This window comes from Rhyacophila brunnea, unplaced genomic scaffold (assembly GCF_057557595.1).
Source record: "Rhyacophila brunnea isolate RB1 unplaced genomic scaffold, BYU_Rbru_1.0 scaffold_3, whole genome shotgun sequence".
NCBI lineage: Eukaryota > Metazoa > Arthropoda > Insecta > Trichoptera > Rhyacophilidae > Rhyacophila > Rhyacophila brunnea.
In genome coordinates, this window is record NW_028232965.1 from 19,728,962 (window position 1) to 19,753,463 (window position 24,502).

Genomic DNA, 24,502 nt, shown 5'->3' on the forward strand with positions numbered 1-24,502 from the left:
TAGGTATGAGCATTCACGCCCTCGCCGTAGAACTTAACCTTTTAATGGGAAATTTATTCTTTGTTGAATGTTAAATAAGTCCGAGTTCGCCGCCAACTGATTGCAAATCCCTGCCGCGGACTTCAACGCATCAGCACTGCCGGTCGCCGGCTTACATTATTTTGTCGTCAGTCGAACAGAGATCGTGGCTCGGTCTGCTGCGTTATTCAGTTTTAGCATCACACGCATCCAGGCCGAGTATCAACTCGTCAACTCTCCGTAAACTTTGAACAATTTTCCATACAACGCCAATAAAAATAACAAACCTCCTTCCTGCATCGAAAAATTCCAACAATTGTGTGATTTTGTGCATTAAAAATAATATTATTTTTGTTTGTTTATTTTTTCCGTGTTAAAGTTTTACGGTCATCGAACGATTTTAAAATTACGCGCGCTCTGAAAACAAGTGCAACCGGTGTGCGAACTGCAACATATTAACATCCTTGAAACGTTTAAAGTATTTAAATTAAAAAATAAAATATCCGATTTTGTAACCGGTTAAAAAATATATTACACAATATACATACATGTACCTATTAATCGCCAAACGAACTTGTACAATAATACACCGTATAATTTCGTTATCAAGATGAACATTCTGAATAATTAAGATAATTTCTGTTGCGTTAAAACATTCACCCTTTTAAAAGACAATTGTATAAAAGTGATAAAAAAAATACCCATGTCGTTTTATTATTTGTAGTCCGCTGGCTTAGTCCAACTAAGACGTTTCACCAAGGGTGATTTAAAATCATTGTGAGAGGGTCTCTTCTTCTGCTACTTGTTCAGTAGACACTGATGAAGAAGTGAGGGTGTACCGTTGTCATCAGGCCATGATAATCTCGAAGGATCTGTTCTTGGTGGGCGAGCAGGATTACCTGAGGCTACCTCGTGACGATCGGCGCAAGGACACCATGCCTCCACTTTCAGAGATCAGACCTCCTGACCTAATGCCAAGGTAAACTATCATCCAATCTTCTAACTTACACCACGTCAGAGTATTTGCCGTATTTACAGTTGATTATATATATATACGAGTGACTTGTTAATTTATTAATTACCTATCTAATTAAATAAAAATAGGTACGTATTATCATTAATAATATTTAATGTGTATCAGCTGGTCTGTATGATCTAAAATTCTAAAATATAGAAAGTTTACTTAGGCTGGATTAAGGATAATAATCATATCCACCTGTTGAATTTAACAGAGTGTGTTACTGGTGATATAATGCGCATCACATAATATGTATGTGATTTTATTAATATTATTAACAAAAGTGCATCTCAATACCCGTATGCATTTATATATATATATATATAATTCACATCAATCACGAAGCTCCATGGCATGTTGCCAAGTGATACCGTAATTTGATTTGAACTACAAACGTCGTGATGTTATTCAATTGTGTGGTGGCTAAAAAATTTTAAAGGATTTGGGAGTGTTTTAATTTTGAACGATTTTCCATTCTATATTCGTTTTTCATGAGCATATAAGTTTTTTTAAGTTCTTATATAGTAGGTAGTTTGTATATTAAATTTTTGGCATAGTTATAATTATTTTAATAAACTGTAGACTTGTTTACTTTAACTTTAAATAGACTTGTTTTAAATGGCTTAGAAGTTACGAAATACTCCCGCGTAGCAGTGTCTACGCTTTCAAGCAAAATGCCTGTCTCGAGTATCTACATAATACTACACAATGGATTGATAATTTGCCATGATATCGTTAAGTAATTCGAGTATAAATAAATACGTATTATTTTATATATTTCCCAACATAGATATATTCACATATTAAATTTATTCGACGATGAAACTAAAAACCAATTATTCATTTAAATACTTATTACAAAGTAGAGAGTTCAAACGATTTAAAACTCGGTTTATAATTTTTAGTTTAAAATAAGCAATAAGTAAGTGGACGTAATAGGCGTAAATTAGTAATAGTCAATTAGCGTAATCAACCATAAATGCCCAATTAAACAAGAATTTTAGTAAGTTATATTAATTATTACACATTCATCAGTTGGTATATTATTATATAAAAAAATAATGTACACTACTTATTAAATTTAACGTGTTTTATAATGATTAATTTTTAGTAATGTCTGCTGTTATTACTTAAGGAGTATTTTAATATTTAAAAATAAATCGTAAACGTTACGTCAGTAAAGTTTATCTTTAACATTTTATTTCTATGACATTTACGTTCTACGATAATATTATTGTATGTTTACTTATCCAAACAACTGAAAATTAATAAAGTTTGTTGACTATTCCTACAATATTTTTTATTTATCAAAATGTGACTTATTTTAAACCGACAATCTGCATTTAGACTTGTATTTAAATAAAGAAAACTTGCTTACTTACCAAGTGTAATATTATTAAACTGCAGTAACTGTCTGAATACACTATATTAAATGTATTGATTTATCTCACTAATTCACTTTACTGAATTTAATAGGTCTTCTTCGAAGGTAAACTATTTTACAGAACATGCATACTTTTTATCCTATTCAGTTTTAATAGTGTGTTATATTAAGGGGCTGACACATTCGATAGTCATTTTGAAAACTTGTTTTTAACAGTTTTCCAAGAAACCATCTTTAGAATTGCGAAAATAGAATTGTTCAGTCTATAAGTTTATTAAATACGGGGTGCACTTTTTTCTCATGCTACGTCATTTTTTCAATGAAATAAATTAATACTACCGAGCGAGAGTATTTGATGGAATTTGAATTTAAAATCTAATTAAAAATTAACCAGTACGTATAGGTTTGTTACCGAAAGTTGAGGCGATCACAGATACGAAAGATTCCTACAGTAGTCATTTGCAGGCTGTTCCTTTTTTGATTGGTTCGATTTTTTTTCCTAAATCAAAACCATTTTAAAAGTCGATTTAAAAATTTGAAACACTGTAAACAATGCGCCTGTGTGAGTATTCTGGTCGCCTCAACTCTGGTAGTGCTACCTTTACCTACGTACGCCTGTTTAACTATAATAATAAACCTTCTTAAAGCTTGATACCTATTTTGTGCTACAGTTAATGCAATTCAGTTTACTCCTTAATATTGTTTATTTATTTAATGGTTAGGTATATATGTAATATCATTTCTAAATAGCTATTTTTATTAAACTCCCAACATTTTACTTTGCTCCATCGCTGTTTACAACCTCCATTTTGTAGAGGATCCTATTATGATCCTTTTGGGATCGAAAATTATTGTGAAGTAAGTAGGTACTGAATGTATTAATAGCGAGTATCACTAATGTAGGTATCTACTACAGATACACTTTAAATATATCTGATATTCGTTTTTATACTTGTTCCAATACTTAGTAATAAGCTTTTCACGGTATTTTATTGTTTCAATTTAGACGAGAATTAATTACTATATTCGTTGTCACCAATAGTGAGTACTCAAAGTGCCTGAAGATACCGAAAGGTAAAACTTGGGTAGCAAAAAAACAATTCATCTAGAATAGTCGGTAGATACAACATTAAATCAATAAGAATTAAAATTAATAAAGCATAATTATTATTTATATAAGTAATAAAAATATCACACCGATGAAGAATTCCTAACCATTAAAAAAATATAAGTATAATTTTTTTTGCCTAGGGTCATTGATCATGAATGTTTTTAAATACAGTGTTTCGCAAGACGCATGAGACTACTGGCAAGGTTTTTTATGATCGTGGGAAGCTATTGTCTTTAGTAGACACATAGGCAGGAGCATTGCGGTGCTAGATAATTTACACTAGTGGGGAAAACGCTTGAAATTGAGACATTATAAAAAGAGAAATCATTACGATATGTGTCTCGCAACATAGTAGAATCATAATTAGCATCGCGTTATTGTCCTCGGTCCGTTTGAACTTCATCGCATATTATTGTACATATTTATAATATTATCCATCACTATTATAAAATTTAAAAATGAAAAACACAAAAATTAAATTCTACAGTGAGTTAAGGTTGGCACATTAATAACTTTGAAAAGAGGTTGAAAAAATATCAGTTTTAAAAAATAACGATTGTTATACTAACTTTCACAAAAGATAAACTCGGCATTTGTAGACGTCTTTATTAAACAATAATTCTGTGTGCCAAAGAAAATGGGAAATAAGTTAAGTAATCATTGCTAATTTTCCGTAGAACCAAAAGAAGGTTCAGTTTTGGACTTTCTGTATGAACTCTTATGTTTCTTTGCAAAATTTAATTATTCAAAATTCACAGACTTTGATTCGACTCTTCCCTTGTATCATTTATATGTATATACCATATTATTATCCATTGCGGTTAATGTGACACATTAAACTATTTTTTCAATTTAAAGACTAGTCTCTCTTTTCTCTACACACTATTTATGGATATTAATTATTTCATTAATCTAGATTATAAGTTATTTTACATTTCAGAGCTTTACTTTTATATTATTTTGGTGGAGTAACGAATACATGATTATTATTTGAGCTTATTTGTGCTAATTTTATTACATTACGACTACTTAATATTTATATAATAATTTATACTTAATTATTTTTACGTCAGTTTCTGATGATTTGAATTAAAACTAACTCAAATTAAACAGTCTACGCCCAATATAGTCAGTCTTGAGGGATTGAATACTCTGATAAGCCGATCACGTTATTAGATGCGATGGATCTAGCTAGGAGCTCTACATAAAGTTTTTGAATGAGGCCCTAGGCACTCGGGCCCTAGGGTGCCTTCGGAAGAGATGGGCGGATAACGTTTAGAGGGTCGCAGAGGGGCTGAGTGTAACCGACTGGCGAGAGAGAGAGCTTGCGATATAGATTCCTGGAGGACGATTGTGCAGTCGACCATGGAGCTGGATAGTCTGCAGCGCCAGCTTAACTAACTTACTACGTTATATACGTAGTGTAAGATTAATCTATATTTTATTGAAAAAGCGTAATCATTTATCTATGTTATAATATTGATTGATGTTTATTTTGTAGACACGTCACTGGACCAATATATCTGACTCTTAAATGAAATTTGGCAAAGAGCCAACGCTCTCACTCACACTGTGATTTTTTTTTGTTGGCAGATCAACTTATTATGTTAGATCCTATATAGTGTTAAGCAAATAAGTACTTACCTACATATATATTTTTTATGTTGATTTATTTTATTTTTATTTGAATGAATGCTAGGAATGGTAACCATGGTGACGATTTTCGTTTTTTAATTATTGTACTATAAGCATTTAAAAATATTTTCAATGAAGTCTCTTGGTACCTAGTTGAAGATTTAATTTTATATAGTTCGTGTTTCACACAAGTACATTGTAAACTTTATTCATCTAAGAAAAAGAGAGACCTTCATAACGAAAGTTAAAGATATCGTTACAAATAGTTGATAATTTATTCAATAATTACAAAAACAATAAATTAAGGAAGTGTTACACGTACATTTATTTAAAGCGCAGTCGCTCGGTTCGTGATGAACTTCTAACATTTTAAACAGCCGCAAACTTTCATAATCTGAGGTTTTTAAACATAAAAAATCCTTGTAGCCTAACTATATTATCAACTTTTGTGTTTTTAATACTTATTGGTGAGTTTTGCACCGCCTAAGCAAGCAAGCCCCCAAATCTGTCACATAATACACAGCACATACCTATACGCACCTCCGTAGGTACGTCATCTGTTTATCCAATGAATTTAAATTAAATAAAACTTTGCTAAGTCGATACAAAATATAAAAGTTATTTGGTTTAACTACTAAATCAGTCACTGAGTTGACCCGCCATTGTTTATGTGATTGATTACGTCATGCGAAGTACCTATTTTATTTGACGTTATAATATTATACACAATGTTACGTTTAGCAAATTTTTATAAAAACTTATTTTTGTTTTATGAATGAATTTGCATAATAAAATTTTGGCAAATAATAAGAATTAAATCATTAAAAACTTGCAGTATTAAACATAATTAGATAGGTAGGTACCTATTTTATTAAAACTATGATGGCATGTATGCTCATACTTATTCAGAAAATTCATAACGGATTTTGAAATATGTACCTATAATATTAAACTACAAATCACTACCATAACAATTAATTTCCCCGGTATTGATATGAGATATGAATTTACTTACAATTTTCGACGTGGTTCAATGGATAACAATGTTTGAGCGCCGCTGGTTGCTATAAGGATATAAGTTCATTGCCCTCGTTGCAGGGATATAATATTTGATATCTTTAAAATTTTAAAACGTTCTCATTTGCAGACTTACGTTTTTTTGTGTTCTGCCGATATGCCTGCATATTTGTACTACTTGTGTACTTGGTATTAAATTGTTGTCTACTATTTTCATGTATTTACCAGATATATTCATAGAAAATCAAAAGAAAAATTGTGAGATGAACAAATTCAGTTTTCACTAGTTTCGAGATAATTAAAAATGTATGTGATGAAGGGGGTAATTTATTAAAAACAAATATTTCTATAGTCAAAAAGATACAACTAATATTATTAAATATTTAACGTATTTTAATAAAATTAATCGTTATTGTTTACTAAAATAAGTACCTACATTACTCAAAATACCACATATAAAATTAATGACAATCCCACACGTCCGTTGCCATTCTAAGTTTTGCCAGCATCCTAAGAGCGCGATGCAGAATCATCTTGATTAACTAAGTCACACTTGGCAATAACCATCATCCAGAGTTGCTAATTTAGATCGACATGACGTCTTAACCGTATTTTAAATAGTTTCGTTCTGAGCCACAGCTTATTTTCCTGTAGGTTTTCTACCTGTTATAAGATGTAGGTACATTGTGTATGTCGTATGTAGGGAATCCAATCCCGAGCCAAAATTCTGATCCCGGGATTTCGGGATTACAATTTGACAATCCCGGGATCCCGGGACTGGTCCCGGGATTGGCATTTTTTTTCCATTGTTAATATAATTTTTTTATATTTACAAATAACATTGATAAAATCGGTCAAAAATAAATCTAGTATAATTTATTCTATTTAAGACATTTATATTGTATACGTTCAATCTTGGAAATACACAAGCTTAATGGAGTAAATAATATTGTAATATAAAAATAATAATGTGAATTTAATATGAGATTGCTGTTTCTGATAGTAAAGACATAATGAATGGATTAGCGAGATTTAAAATAGTAAAACAAATAATCATGGCGTACTTATGGCCTTTCCGCTTCATAAATCTAATTAGTCAGCCAAATATGAAACTGCCGTAAAACGTATGATATCATGGTGGAATTACTTTGTTAAAAGTGCGAAGCATTGTTTTTTTGAAACTTTTCTCATTTTTAATAATCTATGTGAAAAAATAAAATGAATCGGCTACCTACACATGGGTATAAATCAAACTTCATTCAAACTCAGTTTATTTCTAATGTAGTTATTTTTTATTAAAAGTATTTTTTCTGTTATATTTTCGCTTTTATTTTATTTTCCATAAAAATTGATAAAAAAATCAATCCCGAAATCCCGGGATTATGTTTATCAATCCCGGGATTCATAGGTATCGAAAATAGCTCGGGATCCCGGGATTGGAATCCCTAGTCGTATGGATATTGGATACAGTAGGCGACGCAATCGTATGTCTTATGTCTGATTCTGCATCGAGCTCTATGTACATATTATTATGTAGGTATAAAGAAATTCCGAAAATAATTTTTCATTACCTATTTTATATTTATAGTACATATCTGTCTCCTGTGAAATAAACCTTCACATGAAGATGTATGGGTGTTGACACATTCTTATAATAATAATTGTAATGTATGTATTGAAACATGTACCTACTAAAGTTGTAAGTTATTGTACCCGCAGATCTGTAGAAGTGAAGTCATACCAATAAATTATTTTATTAGATACATACCTGCCTACTTATAATATTAAATACCTATCTGCCTAACTTAAAATCTGGGACATCCATTATTTATTTTGACCTCAATTCAATTCAACATTCAGAATGTAAATATTAACGGTGCATTTTTATTGTCCAAAAATGTATTCGGATATCACGTTAGCTTATAAAAATACTTTTCATCTAACGCTGAGAAGATGGAAAATTATTTTGAAGTCTTTCCTAGTGTATTGTTGTACTACATTGTTTACAGTTAGTAGGTACTAATTCATCAGAGAGTACATATAGTTTTCAATCATATTGTATTTTATATGTTTTATAATAATTCATAGTTCTTATTAAAGACTATACAATATTTATTACTAATTCATTATCTCTACTAATTATTTATTATCTTCACTAATAATAAAATTATTGATGTGTCTGCCTTGATATTTAAATGTTTGCCTTTTGATCAGCGTTTAACCTACATACAATATAATATACAATATATATTATATAGTTTGTCTGTCTATTTTCTCATATCTGTCATTTCCACACGGTTGAAAATCGTGCCCATCTTGAAATACCGTCTTCTGAGTGACTCTCCATTCCTCACGTCCACCTGCTTCTCACAGATTGAAAGCTTCTTCTTTATTTGGTGGCTCCAGCGCATCGAAGCTGTCTTTTTAAAAACATTGGATCAATATTAATGAAACATTCACACCGCATAGATTATATTGTTGATACCGGTGTTGGTTCAGGAGTTAAGTTGAAATACAATTTCTCGAAAATAACACACTTGCAACAATTCAATAAGAGTTGCTAAAATGGTCAGATAGCAACGGCGGAGTGGTAAAGTGAGGTGCAGGTAGAGGGGTGCGCGCGTTGATCCAACCATTGTATATCTCATTGATTTGAAAAAAACTGACTATAAGTTGTCTGTACGTGCTCCTCTCTCGCATGAACACATAACACAAAGTCATGTAAATTCAGTCAAAGTACACGTGCGTGGCGATTTCATTCTTGGATAACTGCCCCTAAGACATCTCAATTATAAAAAAATACCGATGCTTCATATCAAAACGTAGGGTCCCTTGATACGCCAGATTAAGATTGGGTGTGGTTTGGTGAGGTCATTAACTTCAATGTATATCGGTCTACTTTTAATTTCTGTATATCACGCAAACGAAGTAGGTACGTTTTGTACATTTACAACATGGCCCCCATAAGGAGAGGGGCTGACAGGGCTCTAGCCTAGGGGCCCGGCGAGGCGGATCGATAAAATATTTAAGATAAACACACATTCCAAATTTGTTTTAATATTAGGTAAAAAAGTCGCTTTTAAAATGTTTATATGTCCGAAGGAAATTAACGCCGTAGGCGATTTTTTTTACGATTAGAGCAAATTTGTGATGAGCGTTATTTAAATTATCTGGTCGATCCCCCAGGCTAACCCACAGGCCCTGTCAGCCCCCCCTTTGTGGGGGCCATGGTGATTTCCAAAGTTGAGTCCAATTTTCGTCTGACAAATCGTCTCGATTCCTTTTCTTATAGTTATAGTCTATGGCCGAATGTCTTCTTCCACTGAGTCACCACCAATCAATGTATTTTGAATGATCGAAAAGTGTCAAATGTGGTCCGACGAGTTTGATGACCAAAAGTGCCGAAACTGTTTTGGTATTCAACGAAGCTCTTATTGGGGTAATACGTATAGCGCGTTCACATTCACTTGAAGAAATGGTAATAGAATTTAATGCATATATCAAACGCGATAGATTTTCAGGATATGTTTTTTCATATGATCGATATTCAGGAAAATTAACTTGTAATATGTAATCGCGAACAATGTTTCATCTAATTGCTTTTGAAACATTAAAAATACCACGAAAAAGGGTGCCGGAACGCCGTTCCACCGCGTTACATTACAAAAAAGCTCTGCATACAGATATAAGATGGTTAAGTAAAGGTGAAGCTCTTGGTCGATTTTTTGATCGTCTGGAAGACATTAAATTTTTTTCATTTCAAAAGGTCAAACATTCGAAAATTAGATAACTATTTCCATTATCCATTGGCTGATGGATTGGCGTTTTTGAAGCTTTCAAAGCTAAAATACAGTTTTGGATAAATATTTTTTCGACTCTTTTTTACTCGATTTTATTACTCATCTTAAAACGCTTTTAGAGCAATTTGAAAATAGATTCCAGCAATTTTGTAACACATAATACTTAAATCTTGCAACTTAACTTACTTAAAACTTTACTTTACTTAAAACCGCAAAAAGGTTAAGAACCCCTGCTATAGAGCATTGACCATTGAATGATTGTCGTAAAAATAATCCTTTTTTCAATTCTTGATATTTCATAAAAAAAAAACAAATATTCTTAACTCAATCAGCTGATTCCCTGTTCTCTATTTTAAGGTAACATTATAATGTTTGCATGTGTTACTGTACTTTATTTTCATATCTTCTTAGAAATATTGTCATATCCATTGAATAACAAAAGTACAGATTGAGCATATGACATGTATTTTTATTCTGAGACGTGTGAGGCAACATTCAGGGGTGGTTTTATACATTCATACTTATGTTCAAGCGGAATTAGGCAATACAATAAGTATGTATCTTATGATAAAGATAAGTAAAAAGTGGCGACTCATATCCACCACACTCGCCACTATCGAATTTTTTATAACAACACTCGACAATATTGCCATATATGGCAATATTGCCGATGTAAGTAGAACTATTTTCTATTTATAGCACAGCTGTATACACCTTATTAATATTATTATAAAATGATGTACAAACACTACCAAATAGAAATAACATAATATAATAAGTTAATAAGTAATAAAATAACAATCCAATATTATGCTCGTGTTACAATTTGAAGTTTGTACCATAATAATATGAACTGATGCGAAAGGCCAATGACCGATATTGTAGTCGTGGGTTTGTTTGAGTACTATTTTTAGCATGACATTGATTAAGAACATCTTGCATACAATTATATTTTTTTTATCAAACAACTGTTAAGAGTTGCGAATCGTACATCTAACCGTGTTGTCGGTAACATTATACATATATATATATATATATATATACTTAGGGATGTCATATCGAAAGGAAAAATAATGATATCGTTGTCGTTTCGTAATTAAAGTATCTAGACTTTAAATTATTATCAATACTTTTTTGACACCCCTATGTATAATTATTATTGATTCGATATTACGTTGTAATTTAATCTTGCTGCATTTGAATTAATATAAACGACTAAATTATGTATCCAGAATCAATATTATTTTTTATCAATATTTCCTAAATCACCAATCTATTAATAAACCACCTCACTTATTTCACCATATCAAGCTTTGCCATCGGACCACACCGCAAGCACATGGTCGTGCTACTCGTGCTACTTGCCCGGGTCCTTCGCAATGTCCATATGGATTCCTAGTCCATTAAAAATCACATTATATTACCATATATTAAAATACCGGTAATATTAAAATTTATAAAATGTTGATGGATTGGTGAAAATACTCGTATTAAGAATGTAGTTAATTTCGCCGTCTACAACTCCCATAAAAGACGAATAATCACTATTTAAATTTCACTGGGAATATCAAGTTAGTAAATAATATTTTTGAAAAAATACATAGGCTGTATTTGGTCATTACTTTGAATTTACTTTTTGGACTATTTTGCGAAACTGCGATAATTTTTTTACAACAAAACAAATTAAAAAGAATAAGAACAAAATAATAAACGAGTAGGGTACATTTTTTTCATTCATACTTTTGTTTCGTTGTCATAGCACTTTATATGTTTTAATTCACAACACATCCCATTCAATGCATTGAAACATTGTATCAAAACAATTAATAGAGGTACATTTTTTAATTTACTTTTTACTCTGAGATAATTATGTAGTATTCATAAATAATAGTGCTTATATCATGTAAATAATTTGCAACAGTGAGCTAGTATGGTTTTGGTTTTCTCCAGTTAACTTCTGCATTGCGTATAGGTACATATAATGTCGATTATCTAAGGTGCAAATAATTGTGTAACAACTTTACCTACATAGCGCCAGGTAGACTTCTCTAAGAGACAATGTACCTACTAAGCATTAGTTTCTAATTTATACTGTTTCTTATACATGTACCTACGTTAATTTTAAACAAAGGAATTTTCTCTAAAGCGATATAGCTATAATGACTATAGTGTTATGTTGGCAATACTTTACTATAACGTTATTCTAATATTGACAGGTATCGGTATAAAATAAATAGGTAATAGACACACCCATATAATAAAGAAAACTTTGATAGAAAATATACAAACTAGCCTTAGTATAGCCGAGCTTTAGACACGAAAGGCTGTAGGCTGTCATAACAGCAATTAAATTGATTAATACTTCACATTTAATTTATTGTAATTTAATGCTGCAATAAATTGTTAGTATTTCGGTGCAAATAATATCTATAATAAAGCATTTGAACTCTAGGTGGAAGGAGTCTTGTATGTATTCCGTATTAAGAATTTTTTTTCAGATCGATTCTATAATACAACGATTGTACGTGTATTTGTAATAGTTTCTTCTTCTACTGGCACCCCTAAAATGTGGTGTCGACGCCGAATACTTCATGTTTATTGGACAGAGCACAAGATGAACCAGTCAATCATAAAAAAAACTCCAGATAAAGGAAAGACTCTCTTCAGTCTACAATATAATATCTGAGACGCATTATGCAGTTTTTTAGACATATAGAAACTGGCACTTTTTGGGTAGCCTCCAGGGAAAGCGAAGCAGAGAAAAACTGTCGCAATGCGTTGAAGGAACCAATCGAAAGAGCTTATTGGGTAGCCTTCATTCTGTCCTGAGGGAGGTAGCTAACCATGAGGGACCATTGAGTCTTGGTTGCTCAGAAGATACTACATTTTGGGGTAGTCACAATCAGCCATGAGGGAATGACCAAGAAGAAAAGTGAAATATATTACAAAAATATTATGGTATTTGATGCTTTATGACATCTAATAATAGATTTTATATAGGGATGTTATATTATAAGGCGTCTAGACGTTGAAATATTTGAAAATGTGTTTTCATCTAAGAATGTTGCGAGCATTAGGCACCTTAGGCAGGGCAGGTATCGTCACCAAGATAGTACTTTTGCAAAGAGCTGGGAAAAAATAAAATATGTAGAGTTAAAATGTAGGTTATCTCGGCCATATTTTATGGGTAAAAATAACCATATTCTATAAAGTATATGGCATAACGAAATGAATCTGGTAGACTCCAAAAATTCACGGGTGAGCTGAAATTAGAAGAATCGAGTAAGTAACTATCATACATAACGCAGGACATAAATGTTTTCGCCGAAGTAATAGTTAAGAGCGTACATAAGTGAAACGGCAAATAATTTTCAACTGTATCTGGAACGAAATTTCGGCCGCGTTGCCATTCGGAGAGCGATAGTCGACATGTTTGCACGTCAATTTGTTTTGTGATGGCGTCGAACAAACATATTCTTAAATCGTGTAAAGATGACTAAAAAACGTTCCGCATGTAGGTACATGAAAAAGAAAACATGTCAATGAATATACTATTATTGTTATGAATATAATAATAAACATAACATAAAAAGGACGCATGTTGAATTTTTATGACAAATTATATTTCGTTCGGCTCGCGTCATTTGCACAATCCACGTATCCACCTAATCACGATCTTTTTAGACCATGCCTTAGCTGAGATATAGCCTTAACGTCGGGGAGACCTGATATGTCATACAATGAAGAAATGAAGAGGAAAAATAAAGTCGTACCTATTCGTTTTAAATTTATTATTAGGTAATTACAAAAAAATCCGAGAGTAACATTTTACTTAGTATATTGTATTATATCATTAGTTTATCTATGATGATGTTGGATACCTTGCAATTGTTGAACCACAATAGTGTTGGGAGTTACAAATAAAATCTGTCACTATTATTAACAAGCTTATAGTATTGAATAAACTATGGATTTTAATAATTAACAGCTTAACTATTTTTATATTAAGTATGTTCTAATTACTTGTAGAAAATATAATCTACGGATGTTAGAACATACTCATATATATATTATTATTACAAACATTTCTTTTTAACCAACGCATTTTACGAATATTAAACGAAATGGAATTTTACCGCAATGTTCTCGTTTCGTATTGGCATATCGAAAAATAGCCACAAATCGCCAGATTTTTATAAGAAATTAGTCATCCAATGAAAACAATACTTGTGATGGGATATCAAACGTATATATTTACTTACTTACTGATATATACCTACCTACCTATATAAAACATTTTTATCAAATTTAATGTATCATTAATCATTATAATCTTTAGAATCTAGTAACTAATAATGTATTGATGTAATGTAATGATGTTTTTGTAATAGCTTGATAAAATTAATGTAGCAGTCTTCGGTCCAAGTTTCGGATTAACACAATTTGACTAGTATTATTCAATCGATGAGGGTTGTGAAGGAGAAAGTTTAAAGAGATCCGCTTGTCTATAGCTCGTTAATAGACACACATTTGCACCGATAGATATGTCTACGTGATTGTTTCCACGTCGCATGAATTATCAAGAAAACTTTGACAGCTTGAGTTAATTAATCTGGTAGGCCAGCGGTATTCAAAGTGTGTGGCGCAGCGCCCTGGATCGCCACAAGCAATTCTCAGAGAAACCGTATGGTGCAGGGGTAGATTATTTAAAAAATAATAATTCCAGACAATTATTTTCATTCAATACACTGATGCTCGACACAAGTGTTAAAATCGTATACTTCTAAAGTCGTTTCAATCAGGCGGCGACATAATGTATACTGTTCTTTCCTTATTGCTGCGGCAACCATTTGAGCTTTATTTTAGAGGGAAGCCCTTTTTTAGAGTTGTGTCTTTTCTTTGTTTCAACAACTCACTTCTTCTTATGGTGCTGTCTTTTTAAAGAATCTTTTATATTCGCCTCTGCTGTGCTCTGCCTATGAGATGCACATTATTGTCCTTTATTTCGAAATCCTTACTTCATTTTTGTTGATTTTTTGCAAAACGGTATAGTACTTAAACAGAAAATACTACGTATTTATTGAGACGGGGGAAATACCTGATCATAATAGGGACAGGGATTATAATGGGAAAAGCTAACAAAATAACTATGGGGACTGGGGAGAAATTTTTCAATTGGCTATTTAAATGTATACACTATTTCTATTGGTTCCATGAAACGAAATAGATTGAAAACCACTTGACATAATATGATATAGGATAAACATAACATTATTTACTAAAGCTTTCAATTTTTTTTCAGTAAAAGAACTTGTTTGGTCTTCGTTGAGTTTTCTAATTTTAATGCATTTTCAGATTGTCTAACAGTTCATTCATAGAAAGTATTAAAAATATAGCATAGAAAGTTCGATTCGATATAAATTAACATTATAAAAAACGTATGACACATTACTCTAAGCGAAATGATTATATAGCTTGATTTCTATTTAAAGCTACTGATCTTATAGGACAGAGATGGCGAACCTATGGCACGCGAGATGATTTTGCATGGGACGCGAATGTTTCATTTTGAAGAGAAAAGAAATTACTATTTTTATATTTATAAGTACTTATTTAAAAAATGTTTTTTTATATAAAAAAAAGTTTTACAAATAAATATATTAGTAGGTAGCTACTATTTAGGTAATATTAAAAAAATAATGACGACATAGCCATGCGTATATTCTTCGGTTTTTCATATTATGTTTACCAATCGATGCGCAAACGGAAACGACGAAATTCATGCATAAAATGACAAACTGCGTTGTATAAAAAATAGCAGGTAAATCATTTTCAAGAATAATCATTAAGTTTAATGTAAATATGCAATTGCATAGCTCTGTACTTAGGATTGGGCAATTCAAAATAAAAAAGATTCAATCAACAAAAATTATGAAATTAATTATCGGCAGTCATTCAAAAACTGCTTGTTATTTTACCTCAAAAATAAGTTCTAAAAATGGAAAACCGTTCAGTGATGGAGAAAATAATATGAAAGAAGAGTGGTTCAAAATGCTTCCACGATCTCTTTTGAGAATTTTAAAACAAGGAACAAAATATTCAAATAATAAAAGATATGCATTCGGCTAGAAATATGATGGATTGTAATTTTTAATGGAATTCTTAAAAAGTATTGTTTTAGAAAACCTAAAAAAACTTTTTTTTTCACCTTGAAAAACCGCTTGAAATTTTGGCACGCGTACGTAAAAAGGTTCGCAAACCCTGCTATAGGACGTACCAACGGAGTATTTAACTTATAAATATGGAACCTGGGTTACAATACTTTCAATAACTGTGGAACTTAGGATTAAAGAGATCCAATTGCATAGGTGATCAAGTCGAAAAAACAGTTTTTTTTTTTTTTATATTATATATCTACCTATAATTTGTATATGATTGTAGTACTTTAATAATCATAAACCCTTTAATTATTGTATGTCAAAATTCTTTTCGTTCTTTGTTAATATTTTTTTTTCTAAACGAATTTCGTAAATAATGTCAAAATTTATTTGTCGCATGTTGGAAAAATATTATATTGATTTTAATTTTACGTATGTATTTGTAAGACTTTTGATATATACTCAATTAATAGTCATTAATCATCAAATAAAATACTAACGAATGTTTTCGTGAAAATTTAAGCAAGCATTCTACCATTCTACTTGTTTATATTACATTTTTCGATATAAACTGATAAGTACCTACATGAATTGAGCGTACGCTATGTGTATTATACATTATAGGTATCTACTTAATTATAATTGTAATATATTTATATACCTATTCACAACGAGTATGTTCTGTTATGAACCAACATTTAATTGTACGGAGATTGACTTGCCAACGAAACCCTTTGAGTTGTGAAACGATGGATGTTAAGAAATTTTACGGAAATCTGGCCTTCAATTTATTTCATAAGGAAAAATGTTTTTATGATTCATCGTAGTTTTATATCACAATAAGTGTATGAAGTTTGTTGCGTATTGTAAATGAGTCTGCAAAATTTGCCGCTATCAGTAAAAATGTCAATGACACCAACCACCAGCATCTAGCAGGTTGATAACGGACACAGTGGCGTGTTACATTGTCAATTGAGCGTGAAATGAAAATACACTTTATTTAAATAATAATAAGTAATACGTATTTATTTAAACTAGTATGTCTATATGATTAATAAAAAATACTCAGATGGGTGATGAAAAATACCTATTGAGCATATTTCGATAAAATTAGTAATCGTACAAAAAATGTTGAAAAAATTAAATGAATTTCCAAACTTTAATAATTATTAGTGAAGTATGTATGTAGTACATACTGTGTACCTACACAATGTCCACTAGAAAAATACACTAGTTTTATTTTTATTTTGAAGATTTTTCGTTTGGTCACAACTATGCGATTGCATATAGATAACCAATAATCATGGTTTGAATGTCTACAGTTGAGGTCGGCCACCTTACAGGCCGCAATACACACTTTAAAAATCGCTGAGAGCGTATGATATATGTACTATATATTATTATACAATATTATTTGACTGTTATCAAGATTTTTTTTTTGTATAATAGTTTATGCGAATTTATGTATATATTACCCAATTTGATATTATAGAGATGTCTGCGTAGGTTTTCATAGTGAATGGATTACCTACTGAATATTGGTGTGATTTTCAGGATTTTTTGTAGTTGCTAATATTTTGAATTATCTGGCGGTTTAATCCATTCATCAGTTTTATTAATTGAGAACTCAATTAACCAAGTACATATAAAAAAATATATTAATTGAATGAAACATATGAAGACGTCTTCAACATACTTATTCAAATGCCGATGAATCTTGTGAGACCAGTGACAGTGAAACTAATATTATCTGGATTACAGCTTTCACATGACGTAATTTATTATTGTATTCATGATTCTAAATAACCCTTGGCGTCCATTATGGCCGATCGGGTAATATGTATGCCTGTGATGTCGTGGGTCCCGGATTTGAAGTGCGGACCTGGCGAAAAATTTGACACGTTGTTTTCTATTGTGTGTTTGAAAGTATTAATATAATATGTTGAGAAAGTGGTTAACATTCATTTGTCGTAATAAGTATAATTTTCTTAATACAACCTCTATTCTATGGAGATTCATATAATCTTCTTAAAATCTGACATGGTAAAAAAACAACTTTTCGGTTTCAAACAATATGAATTTTCTTTAGGCTTTCCCTCCCTTGTATAGTGAATTTCTGGGCATGCCACTGAACTGATACATTTCAAAATGCACTCGGTTCGCCTCGCTTTTGACAAACAGCGTCTCATGGAACTAAACTAACTGTAACTATCAGAATGGAGCCTATTATTGAATAAAATCTGAGAGTGTATCGAATCATAAGTTAAGGCCGTTGACGTCGCCCTGGGCGCGGCGCGGGAGGGCGGGGGAGGGCGCCGAACCGGCCGAAGTGGGCCAGTGGGCTGCCGACCTCTCCCGGACACAAAGCGCCGGATATTTTTTAACATACTGCCTCATCACAAAATTTAATACCAGTCTAACCGGAGAGTTTCATTATTATTTTGTTCCAAGAATGCCTGACAAGCGCAACTTTAGGAATAACGGCGCTCGCGACCGCTTTGACGCGGGTCGAATGGAACGACGCACACTTTCGGAGAGATCTCTGCCTTTTTAAAAATCATCGACACACTATCAAGCCGTTAAACTATTCCATATTAGAACGTGCATCGAGATTCTCTTTTTGAATCGTGTATCAATATGAGAGGTTGTCCGCTGTATTCAGAATGGTTGGGCTGTTGAACTGAAAGCTGCTGTCATGTACGCCGAGCTACAACTATACTTCAAAACATTGTGTGCTTCCCGTATTGACATACAGATCGGAGACATGGATCATGACACCTGGCGTACCACAAAACGTATTTACAAGTGGTACAACAAGTGATGGAACGATTAATGTTTTAAAAAAAACATGTACATATTAATACACAATTCTAGTGTCAGTGGACCAGTACCAGTAGGAAGGACCTTTGAATTAATAGAGGTCTCGAAGGGGACATCGACGTACCTATCGGAAGGCATCTTAATAGGTAGTTGGTAGACGGATAATCGTGTGGATAATTTGTACGTATGCAGTTTGCCGTATCACCTTCACCGTGAAATGTTGTATCGGAAATATATTACCGTACGTACCTATATTAAAGACCGTCCAACCTCTAAAACACCCACGATGGCCGCGCGGCTTAAGCGTCGGCCTATAGCGTCGTGGGTCCCAGGTTCGAATCCTGGGTCTGACAAGTACCTACACATATTGTTTTTCAATTTGTGTATGAGTCTGAGTATGAACCTAATAAGTTGAGCAAGTGGCTGACATCCATTTCCCGTAAAAAAAAAAACAAAATCTGTCAATACAAACTTTCACTCTGTGGAGGCCCATATGATCTTATTAGGATCGGATATGGTCGAAAAAAAAACTTCTTCGGGTCGTATAGTACTGAAATAAAATTCATGTCTAAATAAAACACAGTTCTTGTCGGTTTACACTGTAAACGTAAATTTTACAGTAAGCCAGCGGTAAACAATTTTTGAAAATAGCTGATATACTGGATTATTAGTTAGGTTAGGTTTTTATTCTTGACTCATGAATTTTGCCAAAATCGGCTATGAAATTTGAATTAATGTGCATATTGAATCTAATAAAATTGGAGACCGTATAGTATACGATCATCTCTTTCCGATAGAAAACTCACGGCGAACTGTGCCTCAGTGAAATGTGTTACGTACAATTTATATGCAACCACGGATAATATCAGGAAAGCCACCGGACTGTATTTTCAGTAGGCAGTGGAAGTTTACAGGATGAAGGTGAATAACCAATTTGGATATAAAAATTTCTACTAATCTGACTGACGAAATGATAATCGAGAATGGCCTAACAAATATTTAAAAAAAAAAAAGCGTGTAAGCTATATAGATCTACCAGTATAAGTTGTCCGCTGAGTGAGGGCGCCACATGCTCACATTTGACATTTAATATTTTTTATACTGTGATAAGCTCAGTTCTAAATTCGAACACCTGAAGATTTATGATTGTATAATCTAGAACGAAATACCAAATCACAGCGCCACCTGTTGACATTCATGGTTGTGGCTCAGTTCTTCAACATAAATAATTTTCGACGATTCATAACACGATTCGATTAAAATAAAAGATTATTTTATTCTCAAGACAGATATTTTTCAAATTTAGAATTAATTAATAAAATCTTCTCTCTATCTCCTACGCATGTACGTACCTATGCTTTCTCTCAAGCGTTACAGATAAATCGAGGCAAATACATAATATAGTTTATAAGGTATTGAGGAATATGTACATTTTTTATTAATTTAAATGAAACCAGATAACCTCTGTACAAACTTAAGTCATCTATTTGTATCGAAACGTCCCAAAAGTCCGTTATATTTATGAAATATGTACCTAATTAAAAACCGAGAAGAAAGAGCACTTGAGAAGGACTTCATCCAATAGTGAAGGATTCATGCAGACTATTGATGGTACTTATAAAATTGAAAACTATCGCTCGTTGATACATGGAATAATAAAAATGATTCCTGATAAACTGATAATAATTTTACAGTATTTCGACAGCAAAATAATTGTAAAACATCTACAATAAAAGGTCAGGAATATTTCCAGTTGAAAATAACTATGTATTTATAATTAATTTATTAATTACTTCATTTGAAACACCTAAGAAATATACACATTCGAAAAATGTTTGTATTGAATGTGACTTGAACCTAAAACATCACTCGTACCTATGCAATAACAGAATAACGTATTTATAACCGAGCTGTCTTGGTTGAGTAATTGTATTAATTACAAGAGATGTATGTACAATAACTTAGTAGAAGTTGCTAGTGTTACGATTGACCTGAAAAAAGCTCTACAGCTAGTTATTAAAATTAAATGGTGGTACTCGCAAGTACCTACCGATCGTTCGTTCCAAGGATTTTCTTTGCCATAATAAATGTATATCTACCGCTGTGTACCTATCAAGAAGATCACTTTTTTTGTTGACATATTTGAGTTGTTTATCTCGGGCAAAAAAGTTTTATTTCGATTGTATCATTCAGTTGCCATGCGATGGGCGGCAGTCTGAAAAAAAACTGACCACGAGAGGTTTTGGCCTTTTAAGCAGATCGACGCTACGAAAACACGGCGTTCTTGGTAAAACCTTCGCGAATCAACGGAATAATTTCATTTCAGTTACAGGTACGCCTGTGCAAGGTTGCACAATACAACACTCATTGGAGAAATATTTTTGTTCTATCCCGGTTTTTTTATACTCATACAATATAGTCTTTTCAGATATATCTCTTGTAGTTGTATTTTTTACATATTTTAATTAAATTGTTGTAAATTAAGAAACGTAGATATTATCTATATAATTTATTGACATTAGTGTGTTTTGTGTTATATTACTAAGGTTTTATTGTAAGTATAATATTTTTTGTTACCCACATATTAATAATTAATATAGGTATCAGCAAGATATACAAACTGTATGCACTATATTGAGAAATTTAGATTTTTTACACATCTAACACGTGCGAGAGTTTTACACCACATATATAGTATAACTAGGACATTGTTGTTCTTCTCTGTTCGTTTTCGCCCGAGAAAATTGCTCCGTAATAATGTATATTTTCTAGTGCTAGTGTGACTGACATGTAGATTCAAACAAACATTTTTTACCATCCCATTAAGTTTAAAACACCGCCTGTGGGTCTATTCCATACAGAAGGCGGCTATCGATGGTAGTTTATCATATTTATATATTGAGGCTGTTGATTGTTACAATAAGTTATATGAATACGTGTATTAATTAAGGCGCTAAGTACCAAAATAATAAAAACTGACATTTTTATAGAAAAATGTTCTACATACCAACGCCAATAACTTCAACTATAGTCTAAGTGCCTCAAGCAAGCCAAAAAAATACAGCAAAATAATTAAACCTGTCGACGTTGTAAGTCCGTTGGCGTGTTTTATTTATAATGGTGTAAGTAGCACTGTAGTGGTCAACGGAATTCAATATAAAATAGCTGACGATGGTGTGTTGACGCTTGCGAGTTCTTAATACCTAAAATTATAGAAGCTGCCGTGATTGCTTCACACTGTAAAACTAAAATTTTCAAAAGGTCTGCTTCATGAAATTTTACTGCAATGACTCAGTATATTGTAACTACAGGCAATACTACTTTTTGGTACTTAGAGCCTTATTTAATACACGTATTCATATGTCTAAATCTAAATTGTCAAAAAGTGCTATGTTTTAACAGCCCCTCTCTTGACTGTGTTAACTTTTAGAGATATACAGATTTGACAGTTTAGACGGCTAACTTATTGTAACTATTATAATACCTCAATACATAAATATGGTAAACTACCGTCTATAGTCGCCGATAGCCGCCTTGTGTATATAATAGACCCACTGGTGGCTGTCTCATAGTTGTAGTGGATGTTAACCGGAGGAGGAAAGGTTACGATATTCATATTGTAGTACACATTATTATTTATTTCCGGAGGAGGAAAGGTTGCGATATTCATATTGTAGTACGTATTAGTATTTATTTCTATCCGTCATTTGTAACGTTTTTTCACAAAATAACTGATCGAGAAAAAAATTGTAAGATTTAAAAAAAAAACATTATCTCGAACTGGTAAATAATAATTAAAACTTTAAAATAAATCATTTTTAGGACAATATCAAAAATAAATTGCGTGATTACTTTCAATTTTTTTTTTTTAATTATCAAGTATTTTTACAACGTTTTTCTTAGCTCGTATTCTTATTTGTCCGGTGGTTCTTTGTCCGGTACAAATCTTGCAATCGATGTTTAACTAACTTCCCGACTAGCTAGACATTTGAAACGTTTAGAATATAACAGAACACGATGCCAACGCATTTTTTAAATACTTTTAGCCATCTTTAAGTAGAATTGAATTCTTTTTCAGTTAATTCTGTTTTATATGAAAAGTTATTTCGACACCATTATTGGATGCTAGGCGTCTAGGGTCCTAGCAACTAAATTATTAATATATTATACGTGCTTTACTATGGGAATCAATATGGGATGTCAAAATGACATTTCAGTATTATTTCAATCAAGTACAAATTTTTTTAATCGTTTAAGCTAGTCAAGTCAAGATTATATGATTCAACAGAAAATTTAAAAACGTTGTATGTAAAAAGTTCTTTTTATCTTGTAATTATTTTTAACTTAGTTCGCTACTCACATCAGCAGTTAAAATGCGTTTTATACTTGTTTACATTTCAACAAAAATGCTTTTATTTGTAGGAGTGCATAATCGTTTAGTTTGTAAATATTTCAACAAGCATCTGTGACCTATTTAATTAGTGGCACGTAGTGCATCGCGTAGTAATGACTTTTATGATTTTTTTTACGAATCAACTCGAAGAAAACACACAGCTGCATAATATTTTTTGGAAAATTTGTTTGTTTTAAATAAATACTCATAGGTACTATCTAATCTACGCATTTACGGCCAATTCGACAGTATTGATTTTTTATTGAAGAACGTTATCGGTGTAAAACAATAACAAATTTATGTCTACCTCTTATATACCTACCATAACTTTTCTAAATTAATTGAATTGCAGAGAAAATTTTATCCTTATTAACATCCTTTCTAAACCACCGTGCTTGAAATCAGAGTATGGCCCATAACGCGATTTTCTTATGATGGAATATGGTGATGTAATGTAATAGCTTGTAGATAATTAAATGAGTAAAGTTCATATTACACCGTCTGCCCGATCTGCCCGATCGGCCCGATCATGAAATATCATTTTGGACCGTATCTTGGAGACTTGGTGAAACATAATAATTACTTTATTTGAGCACGACTCTGTCGACGATCAGTGACAGTTTCGTCGACAATTATCAAAAACGTACCTATGTATTTACAACAATTCAGAATGAGGAACTGACAATATATGTTTCCGACCCCCACTAACAGAGTTTACATACAGAACTATGAAATTGAAGCCATGACAAAATATGTTGGTTGTAGGATAAAGTGCAACATAGTTACATAAATAATATGCATTCTCTATTCTGAGTGTTTACGTGAATGTAGCGCATAATATTCGACACAGTGAGAATAAGTAACCGCGATGACAGGTCCGGCATCTCGGTCGGGTTTCTGTGTCGGAAAATAGAACCGAGAAAGTTCTCGAGTCTTGCATATAATTTGACCTCTAGCCACACTCTAGTCCCGTGTATGCACTTACCAAACAAATCATTTAAATTTTAGTAAATTTCTTTTATCGCAAGTAGCACAAACTTTTTGTCCTAGAGCCATAACATATGTCATCCAACACTAATTAATCGGTCTGGTCTCCCCTAAAGCAGTTGTATACAAACTAAACAGTAAATTTACAAGTATGTACCTAC

At 32.0% G+C, this 24,502-nt stretch overlaps 1 protein-coding gene across 1 annotated transcript in view; it reads left to right on the forward strand.

Moving 5' to 3' along the window:
• Positions 1-755: 755 nt before the first annotated feature.
• The window catches only part of E23 (ABC transporter G family member E23), a 117,985-nt gene continuing 94,238 nt past the window's right edge, over positions 756-24,502 (forward strand). The window contains exon 1 of the mRNA XM_085952581.1: positions 756-997. Within this exon, the coding sequence (XP_085808707.1) occupies positions 873-997 (125 nt within the window). The 5' untranslated portion in view covers positions 756-872. The remainder of the gene's footprint in view (positions 998-24,502) is intronic.